The sequence below is a fragment of the Sminthopsis crassicaudata genome, chromosome 1, assembly GCF_048593235.1.
Source record: "Sminthopsis crassicaudata isolate SCR6 chromosome 1, ASM4859323v1, whole genome shotgun sequence".
In the NCBI taxonomy this organism is placed as follows: Eukaryota; Metazoa; Chordata; class Mammalia; order Dasyuromorphia; family Dasyuridae; genus Sminthopsis; species Sminthopsis crassicaudata.
Window position 1 is genome coordinate 48,562,951 of NC_133617.1, and position 24,974 is coordinate 48,587,924.

General features: G+C 49.0%; 1 protein-coding gene across 1 annotated transcript in view; it reads right to left on the reverse strand.

The window, feature by feature from the left end:
• The window catches only part of MUC16 (mucin 16, cell surface associated), a gene marked incomplete in the record, with an annotated part of 203,838 nt that overhangs the window by 127,192 nt on the left and 51,672 nt on the right, over nt 1-24,974 (reverse strand). Inside the window, 11 exon segments of the mRNA XM_074301797.1 lie at nt 874-978; nt 1,416-5,336; nt 6,400-6,513; nt 8,013-8,126; nt 14,992-15,294; nt 15,523-15,855; nt 16,529-16,642; nt 16,979-19,807; nt 20,500-20,613; nt 21,165-23,945; nt 24,639-24,743. Coding sequence (XP_074157898.1) covers nt 874-978; nt 1,416-5,336; nt 6,400-6,513; nt 8,013-8,126; nt 14,992-15,294; nt 15,523-15,855; nt 16,529-16,642; nt 16,979-19,807; nt 20,500-20,613; nt 21,165-23,945; nt 24,639-24,743 — 10,833 coding nt within the window.

Genomic DNA, 24,974 nt, shown 5'->3' on the forward strand with positions numbered 1-24,974 from the left:
GACATTAATTAGGATAGAAAATTAACCTAGGTTCAGTTGACTGATGGATACCTATCTTAGTCTTAATCATACCTTTTCCAAGGTTGTTATACAACAAGCTTTATCAAAGAAAGAAATGGGAGAAGAAATGTTATGAAGGATTTCAAAGGAATGTGATTTAATCTATATCTTTAATGCTTGCTCCTTATGAGATTTTGGGCAAAGGTCCACTCTGGGTCTCCATTTACTCTATTTTAAAACATTTGCACTACTTGACTAAGGTCCCTTCAATTTCTAGATATATGATTCCAAGAGGACATGCGGGATGATGAAGCATATCACAGCCATAGCCATATAAGCATCTGCTGAAGGAACTGAGGAAACTTAGAGAAGTAATGGCTCAAAGGGGGCATAATGGCTGTCTTCAAGTATTTGGATGATTCTTGTTCAAATGGTGTATTCCACTTTCTTGGGTTAATTCTCCTGAGGCCAGAACAAAAGCAATGGATTCAAAATGCAGAGGTAAATTTATGCTTGATGTCAGAAAATAACTTTCTAACAATGAGAGAGACGTGATGGGTTCTCCTTCAGGTGATGTCTTCAAGAATAAGATATGCTGCATTGGAGATACTTGTTGGCTAGGCTGGAGTGGGGCTTCTCCTGCAGTTTTGAGTGAACTGGATAATTATTCATGTCTCTTCCAAATATAAAATTTCCTGATTCTCATCCTATAATCCTTGATAGCTTGAAATCTAAGCCAAAACCCCACTCTCAGAAGCCCATTCTTCTGAAGTTACAAAGATGAACCAATGAGTCATTGCCAAAAATCAGGAAATAAGATCCCAGAAAAGTGGAACCCCCAACAGAGGAAAGACAGAGGAGCCACCCACTGACCTGGGGCACTGACAAGGGACACGGGTATCAGGGGTCCATTTGTCATGGTTGCAGTGCCTCCTGGAACTTCATGATCAGGAATATGGGTGTCAGGCCCCAAACCACCTGCAAGAAGGTATAAGGGAAGGGCCCAGCGATCAGTCACATCAGATTACTATTGCCCTTTTTGAGTGGAAACCCCAAACTATATGCCTTCTATTCTTTCTTCCTTCTTACTGGCTAATGGAAGTTTCTCCTCCTTCAGTACCAAACAGTGCCATTATATCTTAAGCTAATTGGGAATATCTTCATTTCAGCAACAAGAAATCAGAAAATCTTTGGGGCCTGAGACCACTAGACAATCTTCTCACTGAGACATGAGATAGACTAGAACAATTATACTGAAGTCCAGGCCCTAAAGTAACCCAAAACAGACGTCCAAAGAGAAACTAATTTGGGCTATGATATTAATGTCTTTGCCCAAATGTGATTCTACTATAGATTTCACCCATCCATCTCCTCCAAGGCCTCATCAACATCCCCTTAATTAGGAGTCTGCTTACTTGTGAACAGAGTGGAGCTGGCAGGTACCAGGGCAGAAACAGAGGCTATTCCTGCCAAGGCACTGTTACCCTCCGGGGCTGTTGATGCTGGGGAGGGAGGTGATGATGTCCAGGCTTCCTGAATTCTTGCTGGAGACAGAGTGACAGCTAGAGTTGTTTCCACTGACCCTGCAATAAAGGTGGCTGTTCCTGCTCCTTCCCTAGAGGGAGCAGTCCCAGGGGGACTGGAGCTTATCAAGGCTGCAGTAGTGGCAACAGCAGGAGACACATTTAGGCTTAGACTTGGAGAATCATGGACAGGGCTGGCAGTCACTTTTTTTGTGAAGGGCTTCAGGGAAATATCGTCTAACGTGATGTCATTTAGACTTGGAGAGCTTGTTTTTATTGGTGATGAGGCAGCTGAACTTGACATGGTTTCCATTTCCATGCTGATAGAAGTTGTGACCTTTGACTGTGAAGGGATGAATGTCACAGCAGGACTGGTCCCCACTGCTAGAGCTGTGCCGGCTTCCGGGGTAGCTGTGCTCTGATTTTCAAATCTTTGAGCACTTGTCTTTGGTGCAGTGATTTCAGAAAGCATTGTGGAAATAAAGATTGGTGAAGAAGTGCCTGCTGCCAATGATTTCTCAGTTGGCAAAGTGGATAGTGCCAGAGAAGTACTTGCTACTCTTTCAAGACTAATAGTTTGTGTTCTAGGACTTTCCAAGGAAGATGACGAAGTGGAATAGGTCATATTGACCTCTGAGCCTGAGATGGTACCCGTGGAAGCCTGGATGTTCCCCAATTCAGAGGCCAGAGTAGGAGTTGTTATGGCCCTTGTTCCAGTGGTCTCAGCTTCAGTAGGAAACAAGGGAGATTTTGTGTCACTTCCCAGTGGAACATGGGTAACTATTGCTCTTTGAGTTTCAGATGTCTCCGCCTGAGTCACAGAAGTCAGACTTGATCCTTGCCCAAAATAAGGACGGATCATTGTGGTCACAACAGTCTGCTGGGTGGCAGGACTTCTCTCCCTGGGAAACATGGGCTCAGAACTTGAGATCTCTTCTGAAAGGGTGCCAGGAGGAAAGGTGGTGTGCACTCCAGTTTCTGGACTGGGCCCTGAAGTGTCTGATATTTCTCTCATCTCCATGTCTGTGTCAGTGCTGGCTGTGGCCAGAGGGAGATTTGAACTCATTTCTGAATGAGCTGTAGGTCCCAAGAAAGCTGAATCAACAGAGGTGCTCAATTGGCTTGTTCTTTCAGGGATGATATCTGCTAAAACAGGAATTTTGGAAGAATTGGTGGTCAGTGGGGCATCTGTACTGTTCTCTGTCACTACTGGGAGCTCAGGACTGAGTGTAGTTTCAGGAGACAGAGGGATCATGTTTGTGACCTTGCTGCTGAAGGCAAGATTTGTTTTTTCAGTGACAAGGGTAAATGAACTCACGTCCTTAGCCATGTGGGTAACCATAGATAAGCCTACTGGAGTTGAAGGAGGGAGAGTCTGTGACCAAATAGTAGTGGCATCTGATCTAGTGGAGGTGACCATTACAGCTTCAGTTGTAGCAAAGTGCTGTGGAATGGCTGTGCTTTGTTCAGGGACAGCCAGGGAGTGGCTGACACCGGGAGATAGAGTTGAGTGAATCTTATTTTCTGGAGATAGCATCTCTCCCATAACTACAGTTGTGAAAGTGTTGGCTGTTGTCACCATAGCCAAGGTGGTCAAGGGGAGATCGGAGCTCATGTCTGTGTCTGTCTGTGGGACACTATGAGCCATAGTCTCTGGGGAAGTTGTATCATCAGAGATGCTCAGAGGACCTGTAACAGCTAGTGAGGACATGGGAGGTTGAAGTGACACAGTGGTCTCTGTCTCTGTGCTTGGAAGCTCAGGACTATCAGTGATCATAGAAAGAGGAGATCTATTCGTAACCTCATTTCTTTCTGTCCCAAGAGCAGCTAAACTCATGTCCTCAGTAGTAATCTTGGAAGTAATCCCAAATAAGGCCACAGAAGTTGAAGAAGAGTCAGTCTGTGGTGATGATGTGGTAATATCTGCTCCAGTGGGGATGAGATCCATGGATTTAGCTGTGGTGGGGGACTGGAAAATGAGTGTGCTTTGTTGAGGAAAATCTTTAGTGTTGCTACTAGGAGGTTGGTCTGAGTTCACTTGAATATCGATGCTGGGCCACAGAGGATCTGAAGACATCCCTTCCATCTCCATAGCTGTGACAGTGCTAGCCATGGCCATCGGGTTCAAGGTGGTCAAGGGAGAATCTGAGGTCACCTCTAAGTCTTCAAGTGGGATACCCTGAGTCATCATTTTCTTTGTAGTTGAGCCAGTAGAAATGCTCAATAGTTCTGGTCCTCCAGTAGTGGTAGCTGAGGATATGGGTGATTTAAGTGATAAGAAAGTGGTTGATAGGCCACCAGTGCTGCTCTCTGCCAATGTCTTTGGGTGCTCAGGACTATGAGTGGTCCCAATAAAAGGAGGAACAATGTCTATGACCTTGTTGCTTTGGATGGGACTTGTACTGTCTGCACTAGGAGAAGCTGAGCTGCTGTCCTCAGGTGTGTGGATAATCCCAGAAGAGTCTGTGGTGGGCGATGAACTGAAGATTTTGGGCCAAGTAGAGGTGCTGCCCATCCCAGTCATGGTAGGAAATGTGCTTTCAGATATGGTAGATGATGAGGTGCTGATTGTTCTTTCTTCTGTAAGAGTCATAGAGCTACTACTGGTAAAAGTATCTTCAGCTGCCATTGTTGACACAGGGGTCAAGGCTGTTTCAGTTCCAAGTCTGGGCCCTGTGGGAAGAAGGAGAGTGGCAAAGCCTTCTGGCCCTGTGCTAGAAGACTCTCTAGTAGTATTTGCCTGGAGGTCAGCTGAGGTCTCAGCAGGAAAAGTTGTGCTAGCAGCTGATCCTTCAGCATTACCCGCCATACTGATCTCAAGCACAGGAGTGGTTGTGGACACCAAACTACTACCCAGATGCCTGTTATCCTGAGTGGTCAAATCTCGGCTCTCTTCTGGACTGGCACTAGGAGGAAAAGCTGTGTCTGCAGACACTGGTTCAATTGAATTGGTCACTCCCTCAGGATGTGAGGTCTTAGTGGGTTCAGTAGCAGAAGGTGCAGTTTGGCTTGTTGGGCCTCCTGTCCCAAGGGATGAGGAGTTAGTTGTGGAATGGTTGTCTTCCTGTCTTACATCATGAGGGGCAACAGTAGATGTTACCTCTAGCCATGGAAGACTTGAGGGTTCCATGGAATGTGTTTGCTCTTTGGATGTTGCCTGAGGTTTATATGTACTCTCCACAAAGGAAGCAGATAATGTTATGAGCTCACTTTTCCCTTCTGTGGATGCCAAGGATGCACTTGGGATGATGTTTACAGCAGGAGTGGGCCAAGCAGCTGAACCAGATTCTGTTCGCTTCTGGGTGTCTGACTTCTCTGGAGTTTCAGTCTCAACTTGCATTGGAGTTGGCGCAAGACTTTCCCCCGTTTCTGTCGCACTCTTTGGTGAAGGAGAGGACGACAGGGAAGCAGGGCTGGTGCCCATCCCTGAAATTGAGACAGTTGTCTGGAGAACATCTGCTGGAATTGACCTTGATATTGGTCCTGTACTGGTGCTCTCCATGGTAGCCATGGTAGTTCTAGATGTGATCACTGGGAGAGGAGAGGAAAGTGTCCCAGGCAGGTTGGTCTTTAATACAATACTTGAGTCAGAGGTAGCTGTGGGATCAACTGAAGTCAAAGGGAGCAAAAGGCTGCTGGTACCCATGTTTACTCCTTCAGATGTCTTGGGCACAGTGGTTCCTATTGAAGCAGTGGTTCCTATTGAAGAAAAGTTAGATTCTGTAGGTGGCTCAATTCGTTGGTTACTTGTACCAATAGGTACATGGTAGCTGGTTGGCTGAGGAGGAGGAAGTGTCTCCATGGCAACTGCCTCTGTTGAAGTATTTGAAAAAAAAGCTCTGATAGAGCTGATCACAGAAATGATGGTGAGCCCCAGAGAATCTCAGGATATGGGACATGAGTCCCCTGACTGGGTGCTTTTGCTGGGGAATTTTGTGATGGAGCAGTTGGTTGGGACATGTGCAAGGATATAGGGAAGAAAACAGGGAAGGCTATTCATCCTCATTTCTATTCAATAAACCAATTCCTCCTTGAGAAACCATCCTCATCACATCACTTTCTCCTTCGATGGTTCACATGGGAACCTCTTCCCTGTGAGTAAGATTATTAACCAAAGAACCATGATTATTGCTACTCTGGGAAGACTACATTGATCAATGAAAGGATTGACAATCCCACAGAGGAGATATGCTCTATCCCAAGACTGATATTTTAAATCCTTAGAATCTCCTGATCTCAGAAGAGGTTAGAGACTGACCGAATGCATGCATGCATGAAGAACAAACTAATCAATTGAATGAGGGGGGAAGCATTTACTGAGGGACATAAACAGTATCATTTTTAGTTGAAATCCCCTTGATATCTAATCCAGGAACATGGAACAGGGAATGGACCTGTTACAAAATTCCAGAAATTAGCTTGCTTAAATAAAGTCTGAGGTAAGGAAAGGTCCCCAAATCAAAAAGATCATTACCAGCCTCCAGTTTTCATTAGAAGTTTACCAAATATAATAAGATTCTGAAAGGATATGGTCTGTTCTTATCAATATCCTTGCTTTATTCCAAATGAATTCTAATAAAGGAGAGAACAGGGAATATAACAAATGTTCAGGCGCAACTGGCCGCCTCTAGTTGAACTGCAGAAGGAAGCCTATCGTGTTCATACCCAAAATATTTTTCCCAAAGAGAACAGAAGCTCACCTAATAATCTCAGGGAAAGAAATAAGAAAACAATTACTGCTCCATGGACCTCGATGCCAACCTCTTTCTCTCAAAGGTCTCTTTATTTCAGTCTCTGGAGGTGATTCATTATATCAACTCCAAAGAATAGAAGGAACATTCATCCAGTAGAGAAAGCAGAGGAGGATTCTACTTACCTGAAGTACTGAGGGTGTCTATGAGTGCTGGAGGATTACTTGTCAGTGCTGCAAGGCCTTCTGCTGCTCCTTGGTCTGGGATGTGTGTGATGGGCATTCCATCAGGCTCTTTGCCTGCAGAAGGGAATGAGGGGAGGGGCCAGAGGATCAGTATGTCTTACAGTGTACATGAAAACAAATACATTGTATCCCTGTGAACTAACTTCTGTAATGTATTACTACTACCTGACTCTAGGAAAGGTTCACCTTTCAATACTATAGCTCCAATTTGGACAATTCCAAACTTGCCTAAAGATCATCAATCTTCACCAACAAGGAGGAGAGCAGCAAGGACCACTAGAACACCCTCCTGTGCATTAATGACTTAACAGAGAAAGTTTTGAAGTCAGGGTCCCAAAGTAGCCCAAAATAAAGAGATCCGAAGAAAAAAAGGCCAGGTGAGAGAATTCACCAATGATGCAACAATGATGCAATAAAAGGATCTCTGGAAATAGAAGGACCTAGATCTGGGTCCAGTTTCTTGACTTTGATATTTACTACAGGTGTGGCATTGGGCAAACCAATTATTCCTCTATTCATCAGTTTCCTCATCCACAAAATGAGGAATTGAGAATCATCACCAGAGAAATGGTAATTCAATCCACAGGAGCTTCTGAGATCACCAATCAAATAGTATAGGGGAAGAAGAGAAGAGGGCCCAGGACAGAGCTCTGAGGGACACCTATGATTAGAGGGCATGATCATCCCCCTTGAGAACTCTTCAGGGTTGTCAGCTGGGTAACACATTTAAATTCACTTAAATGATCACACAGGGAGAGGAGGCACCTAATTCCAAATGACCACTTACAAAGCAAGATATCAAAAATCTTTAAAGTCCCTAGGAAGCTCCTGAAGCCTAGAGCCCATGGCTGATCAGTAGACAAGGTCCATCTTCACAGAGGAAAAAAGTGACTGTCAAAGGTAATTGATTTTTTGTTTTGGTTTTGGAACCTTCCTACGATTACAGGGGATCCAGTGAAGGAGATTGAGGAACTATCAGAGAGGTAGGAGGAGAATCAAGAGAAAGCAATGTTCTGAAAATCTTTAGATTGAAGAGAGAATAAAGAGACCATTACTATCTATGCAATCCTGGACAAGGCACCTATATGCTCAGTCACAATTTCCTTATCTGCAAAATGGGAGTTAATAATAACATTTACCTTTCACACTGTTCTTGTGAGGATCAAATAAAACAGTATAAGTAAAACACTTTACATCATCTTGGAAGTTTTAAACATGCATACTCATGCAGACTTATAGGACATCCCAAAAAGTCTTAGTGCTGGATGGTTCAATTAACCACCTAGTATTTCTAGCAATTGAAGTTAAACCTGATGCAGCATTAGTTTCTGTATCCCTGATCAAGGTGGATCTGTGTGAATGCTCTGCCTTTGGAAGAGGCTGGAATCTTCTCCAAAATGGTTTTGGGTTGTTCAATTTACCTAATTTAGCCTCCTAGTGCACTAAAACTTTGGGAATGTCTTGTATCTGCTAGTTGTCTCCAAAAATCAGGAATAAAGATCGAGAAAGTTTAAATGCTCAGGAGGAGGAGGGGTATAAAGACTTTTATTTACCTGTGGGACTGACAGTAGATGTGGGAGCCTGAGAATCACGTGTTGATGCCCATGGGCCTTCAGATGCTTTCTGGTCAGGGATATGGCTGACCACTGCCACGCTAGCATTGTCATCTAAAGAAAAGGATGAAGGAAGAAGCCGGGACTCAGTCATGTCAGAAGCAGTGGAGAGCAACAAGACAGGGGTATACCTTGCTCCTTCCTTCATTCCAGAATGGCATCATGTCAATCTTTTGTTATCATTTTTCTTGTCTCCTTTCTCTGCTCTATGACCTGTTGTCTCTCCTTGCCAGCTTTAGAAATAGGGACAAGCCCTAGCCCTCACCATTCTCCAGAAGAATTGCTTTTACCTCATCCAACCCTCACAGCTCTCCATTTCTGACTTTGGGTGTCAGCTGGTCAACACATTTAAATTCACTTGAATGAACACACAGGAAGAGGGGGCACCTAATTCCAAATGTGTACTTACAAAGCAAGCTGCCAAAATCTTAAAGAGTCCCTGGGAAGCTCCTAACCCAAGAACCCATGGCTAATAAGTAGACAAGATCCATCTTCACAGAGGAAAAAAGTGGATATTCAATAACATTTACCCAAGAAGCATTTAGTATGTAGCAGGAACCATACAAGGCACAGGAGACACAACGATAAAAATCACAGTGTCTACTTTCAAGGAGATTACATTATATCAAGATATAACAGGAGTGAAAAGCAACTATGGATAAAATGTAACAGCACAAGAAATGAAAATAAAACTGCTACAAATCATAGCCTAATCAGAGACGTAGTCCTGTAAATCCTTAAGAAATGGCTTTTGCCCTAGAGAAGTCCCGGGTGGACTGAATACCCATCCAGCTGAGAAAGGGAAAATGAAAGTTTATATTTTGCCTGTAGTACTGACTAAAGTCAAGATAAAGTTCAAATTCAGCCTTACACACAAGCTGAGTGACTTTATACAAGTCACTTAAATTCTATTACCTCAGTTTACTATACTGAAAGATGGGGATAATAGTAATTACTTCACAGAGTGTTGTGAGGATAAAATATTTGTAAAAAAAAAAAAAAGTGTTAGGATTACAAGGTTGTCTGGATAATTACAAGGTGAGAACTCAGGTTGACTTGACAGTTCTCTGGCTCAGCCCTTTGGTTCAGGTCTTTAAAGGGAGTTTACACCTTAGGAATTCTAAGAGGAGCAAGTTCATTGGTGGAAGTATTTCCCCACGCCCCATTGAGTTCTCACATGCCTATTCTCTGGGAGGATAAAAGAAGGGCAGCATTGGGTCTGAGAGAATCGACTCTGGGATAGAGTTTTGACACCAGGCAGGCTGAAAGGAGATCAGTCTGATTTGAGGAAGGATAAGAGTTGGAGATTCAGAGCTCCCAAGAAACCTGCGCACAGAGGAAAAGATTTTACAGATCTCCTCCCAGAAAAGGATTATAATTGAGCAGACCGACCCTCACAATTCAAGAACTTTACAAAAAAGCACTTAGCATAGTAGTTGACAAATGAGAAGTACTATATGCTTATTCCTTCCCTCCCTCATATTATGATAACTGATATTTACAAAGAATTTTCAGTGACAAAGCATACACAAGTTTGCCACTCTGGAAACTATCCCTTGCTAATATCTGCCTTACAAAATAAGCATTTAGCACTTATTCAGTAACTATGGTCAGTCAAAAGAAAGAAAAGGGTTAATTTCAGCATCAAGGACCACAAGGTGACTATTATATGTAGAAGGACTGGGGTAACTGACCACCAAAATCTATCAGATTTTGGAGGCCCAGATACCGATCTCTAAAAGGAATCTGTTAAGACAGTAGATTCTGGCCCGTTTCATAGACATAGTTCTTTGTCATTTCAGGGCAGAACAGTTCCCTTCCTCCTAGGGCCTAGTAAGATCCCCAGAAGGGGAGACAGGAGCCGATTTGTACTTGTGAATACAACAGAGGTGGAAGGAGCAGCACATGGGGAAGAAACTTGCATTGCCCCTGTTCTGAGGCTTCCCAATGTGGCATCTGGGGTGTAGAGATTGATTGTCTAGAGCGTCTGGTTGCCAGCTAAAGATAGAGTGACTGCTTGAGTCCTCCTGTGCTCCCTTCTGATTAAGTAGCAGTACTAAACATTATTGGAGACTAAAGGAAGAATTTCAAGGAATTCTTTACTTGTCTAGGATATGGCAGAAAAAGGAAAGGTGTGTCTGTTTATGGGCACATTCTATTATATGGAGATATCTGATTCTGTGGAAAGCTCAAAGGAAGGGACAAATTCACTCAAGGACAATTTCAGTGAGGGTAGGAATGCTGGTTTCTGCTGCCACTAGAAGGTTGCTTGTAGGAGTAGCTAAATTTATTCCTAATGGAGTATCTATGCTGATAGGAGTTGTAGGGAAGTGATTCACTGTGAGGGTGGTCCCTGATGCTGTGCCTATGGCTATACTTGTTCCTGTACCCACCCATGGATTCTATCCCTTGAAGATGACAAGCCAGACATAGACAGCAGCAGAAGCAGCTAGTGTGTGCTTCCACTGTGGTGGTCTTTAGAGGGGGGAATAGAACCGTATCTAAGCTTGTGACTGGGTCAAAAGTTGTGTTGTCTGTCAGGAGGCTCCCAGAAGGAAAATAGATCATATGGGGAGATGGCCCAATAGTCTCTGTGCCAGAGATGGTCCTAACATATGAAGGGTCAGAAAAATGGTGACTTGGTCTCCACAATTGTATGAAGAATTGATGGAAAGGTTGTGTCGGTCAGTATTAAAGAGATTGGTAACTGAGAAATCTATTGCTCCAGAAGCCGAGTTTGATGGAGATTCTGTATCAGATATTGTTGGGAGGTTTGTGAGAGGGAACATGGCATCCCAGGAACTGAAACTAAATCTGATTTAGTACTGGCCTCTGTATCAGTAGTCAAGGGTGACTACAAGGGTGCAGAGCTTGTCCCTATAAATATTCTGTTCTTAGAGGATGCTGGAATCTCTCTTATACTGATGCTGGGTGGTTCAATTAAGCTCCTTCCAGTTCAGATGTGACAGCTCTGACTGTAGCTTGCATAAATGCCATAGTCACGGGGAAAACTAAGCTGATCCCTAAACCAGTCAGCAGGGTATCTCTGTATCTCCACCAAGACTGAGCTAAAAGGTGTAGCAGATGAATCCTGTAGCTCTAGTATCAATCACTGAGGAAGTGGAAAGTTTAGGAAAGAACATATGGTCACTGGTCTCTCCTCCTACACTTGGGAGCTCAGGATTCTGAGCAGACGGGAGGTAAGGAGGATGTCGATGACTTTGCTGCTGTAATTCAAACTTCTACCTTCAGTCCCTAGGACAGCTGATGTTGCTGGAGTGAGAGTCTACCGGCAATTAAGACTAGTGCTTAGTATACAGCTTCAGCTGTTGTATAGAACCATGGAACAATTATACTTTCTTCATTGCCAGTCACAGAAACATTATTAGAGGCGGCTTCAGCTGCTATTGTTGGCTCCATGTGGGAGGAAGACATCTCTGCTCCCTGTAACATCTGTGCTATGGGCGAAGGTACTGTCCACATGTAAGCCAGTGCCGGACCCTCCACTTGAATTTATGACCTGACCATCTGCAGTCTCACAGAGTAGGGGTATCCATGTGCGTCTGTGCTGGTCTCTTAAGACTGCTGAACTTGCTTCAATCATGATGATGATTGTGGAGATCATGTTTGGATTAGTCTTTGTGCTGGTAGTAGGGAATAAGCCTTCAGTGGAACCTTCTTCTTCAGGATTTAGGGTATCCACAGTATAAGGGAAACAGCATTTATTCTCTGCTCCCCAGCAGGAATCATTATTTCCAGGGAGGCGAGGGGAGATAGAATGGTGGAATACCCCAGCTCTTATCTCACACTGGGGGAGTCAAGAGAGATCATTTTCTGAGACCAAGGAGACTCCAGTATTCTCATGTTGCCAGAGTGCTTTCTGGAGTGATGGAGGAGTGTATGACCTCAGGGTTGGAGCTAGGTGATATAATATGATCTATTGTCATATGGCTATTTACATGATTGTGAAGAGAGTAGCAGTACTTGTGCTCAGTCCCAGAGTGCTTTGGGAATTATTCAGGGTAGAAGAGAGCCCAGGTCTGAACTCAGACCCTATCTCAACCTCTGAGATAGCAGATATTGTCCATGTCAGGTTTGAAATAGGATGCATCTCTGTGACTTTGCTACTGAATACTGAGCCAAATGAAGACAAATGGAAAATTACTGTAGAGGCACCTATATGGAAGGAGTCAACTGGAGTTCCCTGGATGCCATGCATTGACTATAGCCCACTCTGTTGTGGTGGCTGCACTCAGTATAACCCCAGAGACAGTGAAGGAGCCTGTCCCTTGAGGGCTGACTTGTAAATGTATCCTGGAGCCTGGGATGATTATGAATTCACTTGGGGTCATAGTTAGAGGGAAGGGGCCGGTACCTAGAGTCACTCTTGTAGAAGCCCCAGGGGAATCTGGAAATCTTGAAAGAAATGAGGTGGTTATTATGAGTGTCTTTGGACTGTGTCAGCAGCAGGGCCATAGACTGAGCAGAAACTGAGCTAGGGAGCTGTCTCCATGGAGACAACCACTGCTGCTATACCCAAAATAGAGATTCCCCATGGTGGACCCTATCACAGAGATACTGCTGATCTCTATGGCATCTCTTCTTGCAGAGGCTGTATCCATGGTCCTGCTGCCATTATGTTCCTACTGGACTGTCCTTAGGCCAGGAGAGGGGTTTGGTTGGAATGTATGGAAGAATCAGTTGTAATGTTGGGATTACCACTCACAGGTATCCTCATTTCCTCTCAGGATGGCTCCTCCCTGCTCTTACATAATATATCTCCCAAAATTTAGCATTTCTCTTTGCCTTCCATGACCAGCATAGACACCTCCTCCTGGAATACTTTCCTCAGTCAAAATATCCTGCCCTAGACAGTAAACCCAAAGTAGTAAACCTAGCGGGGTTCAAGAAGCTTGGTCTAACCCCTTCTCGACATGCTCTCACTCAGCTCTCATCTGGGCAAGACACTACCTCCGATCCTCATACTCTGAATTCTTCTCTTCCTGAGTTGAGGATATTACCTCACTGTAGATATAAATTAACCAAGGACTGCACCCTGACAAGCAATAATAGACAAGCTTTTGTTTCTGTCAAGTTCTCCAAAGGAAAAGAGTGGGTGTTTTTAACATAAAATTCATGATAAATTAAGAGAAATAGATCAAAGCAACAGAAAAAGAGAAAATTTAAACGTTCTCAGAGACAGAAATTATATCATTAAGTTCGCAAGACCTAGAAAAAACACTTCAAAGAATCATGAAATGGAGGACTACAACAAGCAGAAAAAGATGGTCAAGGATGAAAAGATTTCTGTGAAAGAGAAAGCAGAAAGGAGACTTCCATTAACCTGAGTCACTGGTAGTGGGGTGAGGTCGCTAGGGAGTCTCTTGATGGGACACTGGTACCATCAGGCAAAGAGATGTCTATGATATGGATGCTAGAAACCAGACTCTCATCAATTGCTATAAAAAGGGGAAGTCAGTCACCTAGTTGTTGTCAAACATTTAAAGAGAGATTAATGCTTGCCCAGATGAGAAATGTCAGGTACCAAAAACTGTTGAGAGAAGAAAGTGAGGAAGTAGAGCATGCATTGGGTGTTTCAATTACTCCTTTCCACCCATTGGCTCCACAAACACTACCTTCTAAAGGAAAATCTTATATCTTATCTAAATCACTTGCCCAGAATAATGACAGTCAATCTGAGCCAAAAGGAAGGAGGGGTGGAGAGGGAAATGAGATGTGAGAGGAGGAGTAGGGAGGGAAGGAGGAGGTTTATTTCAGTTCCAAGAACAACTATAGACTGTCTTCCTAGGCAGTTTAGAAAAGGAAACTGGGTTTACCACTAAAGAATATCATAAATGTCCTGAATCTCACAAAAAAAAAAAAAAAAAAAAAAAAAAGACTCTGGAAGGAGAATTTTATACCTCAAGAAATAATCTTACCTACTCCCATGGACTCTCAGGGACAGACAGGTGGTATAGTAGAAAGAGCCACCTAAGTATAGGAAGCCTCCTCTTCCTGGATTCAAATCTAGTCTCTTGACGCTTCTTAGCTGAGTGACCCTAATCATTTAACCTTGTTTGCCTCAGTTTCCTCATATGTAAATTGAGCTGGAGAAGTAAAGAGCAAAAGCCAGTATCTTTAACAAGAAAACCCCAAATTGTTAGGTTCTTACTAAGTGCTAATGAGATAATGAGATGATAGGTTCTTACTAAGTGCTAAGTCGGTACTTAACAATTCTCTAGTTCCCGCCTTTAAGGGCAGTTTTACCCCTTTGAACTTCTGGGGAGGAGCTTAATGTTTAAAAGGAGCAAGTTCATTGGTAGAAGTAATTTTCCCACAAGCCCTTGCGTTCTCACACGCCCATTCTCGGGGAGGATAAAAGAAGACACCATTGAGCAAGGAGAAAGTCTTGTCTGGGCCAGTTGGACTGGCTCTCTGGAGGAAGAAGAGTCTACAGGAAGAAGAATCTGACTGAGAGATTGAGTTGAGACAGCAGATCTCCTCCCAGAGAGCGAGCGGCAGCTTCTGGAGACAACAGAACATTGATCTGCTGCCTCAACTGCCACCAACTCTGACCTAAAGTAGAGACTTCTCAATCTCTTCAGTGCTGCCCTCTTTTATCCTCCCAGAGAATGGGTGTGGGATAATGCAAGGGCTTGTGGGAAGATTACTTCTACCTATGAACTTGCTCCTTCTAAGCATTAAGCTCCTCCCCAGAAGTTCAAAGGGGTAAAATTCTTCTTAAAGGCCGGATCTAGAGAATTGTTAAGTACCGACTTAGCACTTAGTAAGAACCTAATATTTCATTATCTCATTAGCACTTAGTAAGAACCTAACACCAAATGAGGTCACAAAGACAACTGAACAGCAACATGGACGAACAAGATATCCAAAAGGAAAGGCAGGAGTTGATGCTTACTTGTGACTACATTGGAGATGGCAAAAGAAGGGCCTTCAAAAGGGACTGTACCTCCTTGAGAAGTAAAGCTCACTGCAGGAGTGGCTTCTGGGTAGGGAGAGATGGATGGCCAGACTGTCTTTATGTCATCTGAAGATGGGGTGACTGTTGGAACTGGAGTATCTTCTGTGCTCTTCTCTGACCCAGGGGAGGACAGCACAGTGAAGGGAGGCCCAGATGAGCTGGCTTCAGGCCCCGTCTCACTTTCCGGCCTCCCTGCCATGCTGGAACTGTCTGTGTGCATTGGGACGAGGCTAGAGGATACTGGGTGAGAAGGAGCAAGGGAAAAAGTGTGACCGCTTGTTTGCCCTGAAACAGAGAATTCAGGAGGGAAGGAGCTCCCTGGAGGACGTTCTGCAGGCTTTGTGCTCTCAGGGTCCCTTGCTGCTGTGGTGTCTGCACTAGGACTGGCCGTGGTGGAAAGGGGGGAAATTGTCCCTTTGGAGCTGGAGGGGAAGGGAGCGCCAGAGCCTGAAACCGCCTGCGGCTTGCCTGGTGTAGGAGCCTGTGGCAGGGAGCCAGTGGTCACAGTGGCAGAAGTCTCCAAGGATTTTGTGTCTTCTGCCACTGGAGAGGACATGGAGGCCTTGGTGATGTCCAGGTCTGGGCTCCCTGAGGCAGAGCCCACAGGAAAGCTGGAGATCGGAGCAGAGGCTGAGCTAGAAGTTGTCTCTATAGGCCCAGTCACTGCTGGGCTCCCAAAAGTGGAGGTTCCCATGGAGGAGGCAACCACAGGCAGGCTGGTGGGCTCTGGGTCCTCTTCGCTTGCAAGAGATGTAGGACCCGTGCCTATGGCATCTGGGCTTCTGCTCGAGAATCCTGTGTCTGAAAGAGAGGATTGGTTGGCGCAGGAGCGAGGCTCTAGTGGGCTAGCTGCGAATGACCCTCCATTCAAGGTTCCTCTCAGTGGGAAGGACAGACCCTCCTCTCTCTAAACTCCAGATTCCACTATTCATTCTCCCTCCCAGGCTCACTATGGCCGCTCCTCCAGGAGAAGCACTTTCATCACTGATTCCTCAAGGAGACTGGGAGCCCGAAAAAAAGTCTGACACTGGCGCACACTGCTACAGATGGGGAGAGACTGGCCTACTCTGTCCTTAAGCCTGTCCTGACACCTTTCCCATATGTCTTCATTCACCTCTCAGTTGCCCAGAACAGCTCCTACACTCCCCCTCTTTGGGTTAGCAAATGCCAACTATTTATCTATAATCAAAAAGTCTCCTAGAAATGTCTCAGAAAGGCAGTGGAGAACCCGACTTCTGCTTCCCCTCCATCCTACACAAGTAAGCAGTCCTGATTTGCAGTCATAAAGAAATAGGGAATGAGACAAAGACTTCCCCCAAAGAAGGCAAGGAAGGCACAAGGATAATGGCACGCAATCTCCAAAAACCAAGAAGAGGCCCACAAATGTCCATGAAATACACAATAACCCCAAAGCAGGAAACTGAGCAGAGGAGGATTGTCCCCCGGTGTAAGAAGAGGGCTGACTCTTACTGACCTGCTACAGTGGCTGGCATTGTGGGCACCATGGGCTCACTAGCAGATGATCTGGGACCTGCAGGTGATGTGAGATCTGCTCCCTGAGTACTGGGACTTAGTCTCTCTCCAATTCCTATAAAAAGGGCAAGTCAGTCAATGCCCCACCAAGTATTGAGGGGCCTCGTCCCCTAGCTGAGGCACCTCTGAGACCTGCCAGGAGGCAGGGGCACTTCAGCACTAACTACACAAGGCTGCCCTCATCCTCCAGAGGCAGAACCAAAGTGACCACCAGAAGGCAGAGCGCACAAGGGGGAGAAATCACTCAAGAGGAGCAACTGCCAGAACAAGACCTATCAGGGGTATTCAACACAAATTAGTACTTCCCACTCTAGGGCAGAAAGGGATGGATCAGCCCCCTCCCCACTCCAAGTGGATCTTTCACAAGAGGGGAGACAAAGGTCATGCTCACCTGGGGATGCAGCTGAGCTGAAAACACCAGTAACTGAAACCCATACTGTACCCGATGGGGAAGAGATGTCTGCTGGGAGACTGGAGCCTGAGTGTGAAGAGACACTTGTCCACAAGGGCTCCATATCTCCTAAATATGTTGTGAATGGTCCTGTTGTCTCTCTGGTGTTCCCTGCCTCAGTGGTGGTGGGAAAGGTCGCAGGGGACTCAAAGGATGGGGCCGTACCAGGTGGAGAGCTCTTGGTCCACACTGTGGAGGGCATGAATTCAGCCAAGAAACCTGGGCTGGAGTGTGATAGGTCAGTAGTAGTCACTACGGCCTCTGAGGACTGGAGAGACACAAGGCTGGCTCCTGGGGTGGAGGTGCTGTCCAGGGCATTGGCAAAGCTGGTGTCTGGTGCCGTTGGGGGGCTGCTCCCAGAGCCAGAGAAAGGGGACTGGGAGCTAGCAGCTGAGGTGATGGAAACGCTGGTCAGGGGAGGGCTGAGACTGGACACACTCCACTTCTCGGTGGGGGACAGACTAGGGCGCGGGGGGCGGGACTTCTGCTCTGCAGACCCCAGGGACCCTGTTGCCATGACCACTGGAGCAGCCGAAGTGGAAGATGTTTCTTCGCTGACATTCTCTGAGAAGGTGGACACAGCCCTGTCTGCATGGGTGGCCAGCCCATTACTTGAGATCTCTGGCATGAAGCTGGTGGGGCTCAAAGAAGCGGTCCCGGCCCAAGATGCTGCACTGGGCTCTGAGGTGGTCATGGGGGATGTGGCAGAAGGGCTGAGCCGTGTGCCCAGAGCAGGAGGAGAAGCTGAGCTGGCTCCTGCAGCCGGCCCGGGGGCCAATGGGGATGTGGTCTCCGTCATTGCTGGCAGGTCAGTGACACGTGGGGCTTCTGTACTTGGCCCAAGGGAAACCTCCTGCAGAAGCCAGCTTGTCCCTGTGGCAGCAGTATCCCCAGAGGAGACTGGGATGTCTCCTGAGCTGGTACGGGGCTCCTGATTCAGTCTCCCTTCGGTGCCCTCTCTTGTCACACCTGGGACATCCCTGGTGGAACCTTCCATTGGGGCAGTGGTCAAAGAAAGAAGGGAGGTGATCTCTGAGGCTGTGGCTGACAGCTCGTGGGCTCTGCTCCCATCCCCTGTGGAGCTAACAGCCAGGGAAGCTGGACCTGGGGCTCCACTGCCAGGGCCTGAGAGTGTGGAATCTACAGGCAAGGAGGCAGTCACTGAGGCAGCTGTTCTGGTCCCCCCTTCCCGGGTTGGGATCTCCACAGGTGGAGTTGAGGCAGGAGGGGTGGCCCTTCTCCCTGGGCTCTGGCTGCTGGGAGCCAGCTTTGTGCTTTCAGTACCTGGGACAGCAGAACTCCCAACATCCCCCATGGTGCTGGGCTCTGAGGGGGCTTCAGGGCTGGTGGGTGTGGGAGTCCAGAGCCAACCCAGGCTGGTGCTTAGCACCCCCATGGTGCCTTCAGCTGGGCTAGAAAACCATGAGACCGTTGCACCTTCCCCAGGATGAGCAGGAGGCTCACTAGGAGCAGAGGTTCCAGCTACAGCCCTGAGCCCCAGCTGGGAGGAGGTCTCGGCCCCACTGACTGTCAGAGGCACACTGGGGCTCGGGTCCCAGGAGGGAAGACCTGATGTGTCAGTGCTGAGCTCTGTAGTTGCATCAGGGACATGTCTCAGTGTGGAAGTCTGTGCAGAAAGCCGGGAGCTGGAGAAATCTACTGTGGACTCAGAACCTGCTGGACTGGGCTCATGCAGGAGGAAGGGGGAGGACTGTCCCCTGGTGCTGCTCTGTGTGGCCCCGTTGGGAGGGAAGCTTGCAAGAGAAGCTGCAGAACTGGCCCCCTCCTCAGGCGTGAGGGTCCCCAAAGCCGATGCCCCAGTCATGCCAACAGGAATCCCAGAGGCCATTGTTGCTGACGGGAGGAGCCGAGTGGGAAGCGAGCCCATGCTGTGGCCCATGTGACCCGCACCAGGAGAGAAAGGGGAGGTCCTTGAATCAGGCCGGGTGGTCTCCAGGGTCTCCGTGGAAGGGCTTGGCTCTCCAGGAGTGATTGGGGTTCCTGAGCCCGCTGGGGATGCAGGGACAAGGCTGGACAAGGAGGACCCTGAGGCTGTTGTTTTGGCTGCTCCTCCTGCCTCAGGGGAAGACAAATGACTCAGGGCAGTGAAGGGCGGCCCAGCTGAGCTGGCTTCAGGCGCTGTCTCACTTTGTGGCCTCCCTGCCATGTTGGAAGTCCCCATATGCACTGGGATGGATATAGGGGCCCTCTTTGTGCCTCGGCTAGAGGAGCCTGAGTGGGAAGAAGCAGGGGAAAGAGTGTGGCCGCTTGTTTGCCCTGAAGCAGAGAACTCGGGAGGGAAGGAGCTCCCTGCAGGACGCTCTGCAGGCTTGGTGCTCTCAGGGTCCCTTGCTGCTCTGGTGTCTGCACTAGGGCTGGCCGTGGTGGAAAGGGAGCCAACTGTCCCTTCAGAGCTGGAGGGGAGGGGAGCGCCAGAGCCTGGAACCGCCTGCGTCTTCACTTGTGTAGGAGCCTGTGGTAGGGAGCCAGTAACAATGGTCATATTGGCAGAAGTCTCCAAGGACTCAAAGTCCTCTGCCACTGGAGAGGACATGGGGGCTTTGGTGGTGTCCAGGTCTGGGCTCCCTGAGGCAGTGGATGAGCCTGAAGCTGTCTCTACAGGCCTGGTCACTGCTGGGCTCCCAAATGTGGAGGTTCCCATGGAGGAGGCAACCACAGGCAGGCTGGTGGGCTCCAGGTCCTCTCCACTCACAAAAGATGCAGGCACCATCCCTACGGTGTCTGGGCTTCTGCTCAAGAATCCTGTGTCTGAAAGAGGAGATTGGTTGGCACAGGAGCGAGGCTCTAGTAGGCTAGCTGCGAATGACCCTCACAGTCATCCTGGTGGCCTCCATTCAAGGTTCCTCTCAATGAGAAGGACAGACACTCCCCTCTCCAAACTCCAGACTCCACTATTCATTCTTACTCCCAGGCTCACCATGGCCCCTCCCCCAGGAGAAGCACTTTCATCACTGCTTCCTCAAGGAGACTGTGAGCCCTGGTACAAGGCTGACAGTGGCGCACATTGCTACAGATTGAGAGAGACTACTTCTCTATCCTTAACCCTTTCCTGAGACCTATTCCATATGTTCTCATTCACTTCTCAGTTGCCCAGTTTACTTCTGACAGTCCCCGCTTTGGTTTTTCCAGGGCAGTCTGGCAAATGCCATCTGTTTATAGCTAAGCCCTCTCCTCAAGTCGCCTCAGGAAAGACACTGGACAAACTTCTGCTTCCTCTCCATCACCAGAAGGCAGCAGACCTAATGAATAATCCCAAAGAAACAGAGGTGACAAAGACTTTCCCCCAGAAGGCAAGGAAGACACAAGCATAATGGCACGCAATCTCCAAGAACCAAGAAGAGCCCCACAAATGTCCCTGAGATGCAGAATGGCCCCAAAGCAGGAAACTGAGTTGAGGAGGATTGTTCCCCAGTGTAAGAAGAGGGCTAAGTCATTCTTACCTGCTACAGTGGCTGGTGTGGTGGACACCATGGGCTCACTAGCAGGAGATCTGGGACCTGCAAGTGAGGGTAGATCGGCTCTCCGGGTACTGGGACTTAGGCTCTCACCGATTCCTGTAAAAAGGGCAAGTCAGTCAATGCCCCACTAACAAGCATTGAGGATTACGTCCCCTGGCTGAGATTCTAAGACTTGCCAGGTGGGAAGCAGCAAGAAAAGACATTAAGAACTTGCTGAGGCTTCAATGGATCTTCACTGTGCCTTGCAAGGGTCACACCTTCCCTTCCAGACACTGACGCAGGTGTCCCCCACACTCCAAAGCCATTCTACCTCCTTCACTAGTCAGCTGACCTCAATAACAACATGCAATTTCCTCCCAGAGGGCAAGGGGCACATCAACATAGAGAACACACAACTGCCCTCATCCTCCAGAGACAAAACAAAAGTGAACAACAGAAGGCAGAGCAATCAAGGGGGAGGAACTGCCAGAACAAGATGTACCTGGGGTCTTCAACACAAATGGCTGTTTCCCTCCCTTTGGGCAGAAATGGATCAACCAGCCTCCTCCCCACTCCAAATGGATCCTCCACAAGGGGGAAGACAGAGATCATGCTCACATGGGACAGGACTGAGCTGGAAACACCAGCGACGGAAACCCATACTGTACCCGATGGGGAAGAAACATCTGCTGGAAGACCAGTCCCTGAGTGCGAAGAGACACTTGTCCATAGGGGCTCCATATCTCCTAAATATGGTGTGACTGCCCCTGTTGTTTCCGCTCTGTTGCTCGTCTCTGCCTCATAGGTGGTGGGAAAGTTCACAGGGGACCCAGAGGATGGGGCGATGCCAGGTGCAGAGCTCTTGGTGCCTGCTGTGGAGGGCATGAATGCAGCCGAGGAACCTGGGCTGGAGTGTGATAGGTCAGTAGTCACTGCTGTGCTCTCTGAGGACTGGACAGACACAAGGCTGGTCCCTGGGGATGAGGAGCTGGCCAAGGTTCTGGTGTGTGGTGCCCTTGGGGGGCTGCTCCCAGAGCCAGAGGAAGGGGACTGGGAGCTAGCAGCTGAGGTGATGGAAACGCTGGTCAGGGGAGGGCTGAGACTGGGCCCACTCCACTCCTCCGTGGAGGACAGACCAGGGCGCGGGGGGCGGGACTTCTGCTCTGCAGACCCCAGGGACCCTGTTGCTGTGACCACTGGAGCAGCCGAAGTGGAAGCTGTTTCCTCACTGACATTCTCTGAGAAGGTGGACACAGCTCTGTCTGCATGGGTGGCCAGCCCAGACCTTGAGATCTCTGGCATGAAGCTGGTGGGGCTCAAAGAAGCGGTCCCGGCCCAAGATGCTGCACTGGGCTCTGAGGTGGTCATGGGGGATGTGGCAGAAGGGCTGAGCCGTGTGCCCAGAGCAGGAGGAGAAGCTGAGCTGGTTCCTGCAGCCGGCCCGGGGGCCAATGGGGATGTGGTCTCCGTCATTGCTGGCAGGTCAGTGACACGTGGGGCTTCTGTACTTGGCCCAAGGGAAACCTCCTGCAGATACTGGCTTGTGGCAGCAGTGTCCCCAGGGGAGACTGGGATGTCTCCTGAGCTTGTACGGGGCTCCTGACTCAGTCTCCCTTCGGTGCCCTCTCTTGTCACAGCTGGGACATCCCTGGTGGAACCTTCCATTGGGGCAGTGGTCAAGGAATGAAGGGAGGTGATCTCTGAGGCCGTGGCTGACAGCTCGTGGGCTCTGCTCCCATCCCCCATGGAGCTAACAGCCAGGGAAGCTGGACCTGGGGCTCCACTGCCAGGGTCTGAGAGTGTGGAACCTACAGGCAAGGAGGCAGTCACTGAGGCAGCTGCACTGGCTCCCCCTTCCCGGGTTGGGATCTCCACAGGTGAAGCTGAGGCAGGAGGGGTGGCCCTTCTCCCTGGGCTCTGGCTGCTGGGAGCCAGCTTTGTGCTTTCAGTACCTGGGACAGCAGAACTCCCAACATCCCCCATGGTGCTGGGCTCTGAGGGGGCTTCAGGGCTGGTGGGTGTGGGAGTCCAGAGCCAACCCAGGCTGGTGCTTAGCACCCCCATGGTGCCTTCAGCTGGGCTAGAAAACCATGAGACCGTTGCACCTTCCCCAGGATGAGCAGGAGGCTCACTAGGAGCAGAGGCTCCAGCTACAGTCCTGAGCCCCAGCTGGGAGGAGGTCTCGGCCCCACCGACCGTCACAGGCACACTGGGGCTCAGGTCCCAGGAGGGAAGACCTGATGTGTCAGTGCTGAGCTCTGTAGTTGCATCAGGGATGTGTCTCAGTGTGGAAGTCTGTGCAGAAAGCCGGGAGCTGGAGAAATCTACTGTGGACTCAGAACCTGCTGGACTGGGCTCATGCAGGAGGAAGGGGGAGGACTGTCCCCTGGTGCTGCTCTGTGTGGCCCTGTTGGGAGGGAAGCTTGCAAGAGAAGCTGCAGAACTGGCCCCCTCCTCAGGCGTGGGGGTCCCCAAAGCCGATGCCCCAGTCATGCCAACAGGAATCCCAGAGGCCATTGTTGCTGACGGGAGGAGCCGAGTGGGAAGAGAGCCTGTGCTGTGGCCCATGTGACCCGCACCAGGAGAGAAAGGGGAGGTCCTTGAATCAGGCCGGGTGGTCTCCAGGGTCTCCGTGGAAGGGCTTGGCTCTCCAGGAGTGATTGGGGTTCCTGAGCCCGCTGGGGATGCAGGGACAAGGCTGGACAAGGAGGACCCTGTGCTCCCTGTCATGGCGGCTGTTCTGGCTGCTCCTCCTGCCTCAGGGGAAGACAAATGACTCAGGCCAGTGAAGGGCGGCCCAGCTGAGCTGGCTTCAGGCGCTGTCTCACTTTGTGGCCTCCCTGCCATGTTGGAAGTCCCCATGTGCATTGGGATGGATATAGGGGCCCTCTCTGTGCCTCGGCTAGAGGAGCCTGAGTGGGAAGAAGCAGGGGAAAGTGTGTGGCCGCTTGTTTGCCCTGAAGAAGAGAACTCGGGAGGGAAGGAGCTCCCTGCAGGACGCTCTGCAGGCTTGGTGCTCTCAGGGTCCCTTGCTGCTGTGGTGTCTGCACTAGGACTGGCCGTGATGGAAAGGGGGGAAAGTGTCCCTTTGGAGCTGGAGGGGAGGGGAGCGCCAGAGCCTGGAACCGCCTGTGGCTTCCCCGGTGTAGGAGCCTGTGGCAGGGAGCCAGTGACCACGGTCACAGTGGCAGAAGTCTCCAAGGACTCGGAGTCTTCTGCCACTGGAGAGGACATGGGGGCTTTGGTGGTGTCCAGGTCTGGGCTCCCTGAGGCAGAGCCCACAGGAAAGCTGGAGGCCTGAGCAGAGGCTGAGCCAGAAGTTGTCTCTACAGGCCCAGGCACTGCTGGGCTCCTGAATGTGGAGGTTCCCGTGGAGGAGGCAACCACAGGCAGGCTGGTGGGCTCCGGGTCCTCTCCTCTCGCTGGGCTTCTGCTCAAGAATCCTGGGTCTGAAAGAGGGGATTGGTTGGCACAGGAGTGAGGCTCTAGAAGGCTAGATGCGAATGACCCTCACAGTCACCCTGGTGGCCTCCATTCAAGGTTCCTCTCAGTGGGAAGGACAGATGCTTCCCTCTCCAAACTCCAGACTCCACTATTCATTCTCCCACCCAGGCTCGCCATGGCCCCTCCTCCAGGAGAAGCACTTTCATCACTGCTTCCTCAAGGAGACTGTCATTCCAAGTACAAGTTTCACACTGGTGCACACTGCTACCAATGGGGAGAGACTCTAAGCTGTTGCTGAGACCTTTTCATTATGTCCCGATTCATCTCTCAGCTGCCCAGAACTCCTCCCACATATTCTCCCTTTTTGTTTTGTCCAGGGATAAGCCAAACCTGCAAATGCCCTCTGTTTATGGCCCAGCTCTTTCCTCAAAACACCTTGGGAAAGACAATCCCAGACAACCTTCTGCACCCAGTCTATCCTCCCAAAGGAAACAGGCCTGATTTGCAATCGCAGAGAAATAAAGAGGCAAAGTCTTCCCACAGAGAAGGCAAGGAAGATGCAAGCATAACGGCACGCAGTCTCTAAGAACTGAGAAGAACCCCACATATGTCCCCGAGATGCAGAATACCCCCAAAGCAGAAAACTGAATAGAAGAGGATGATTGTCCCCCATTGTAAGCAGAGGGCTGAGTTCTTACCTGCCACAGTGGCTGGCGAGGTGGGTACTATGGGCTCACTAGCAGGAGATCTGGGACCTACAGAATCTGCGCTCTGGGTACTGGAACTTAGGCTCTCTCCGATTCCTGGAAAAGAGCAAGTCAGTCAATTCCCCACCAACAAGCATTGAGGGACCACGTCCCCTAGCTCAGGCACCTCTGAGACCTGTTAGCAAGAAAGACTCTGAGGGCCTGCTGAGGCTTTGATGGGTCTTCACTATGCATTGCAAGGATCACGCCTTCCCTTCCAGACACTCCCCAAATCCATTCTACCTCCTTCACAAGCCAGCTGACCTCAATGAGAAGAGGCAATTTCCT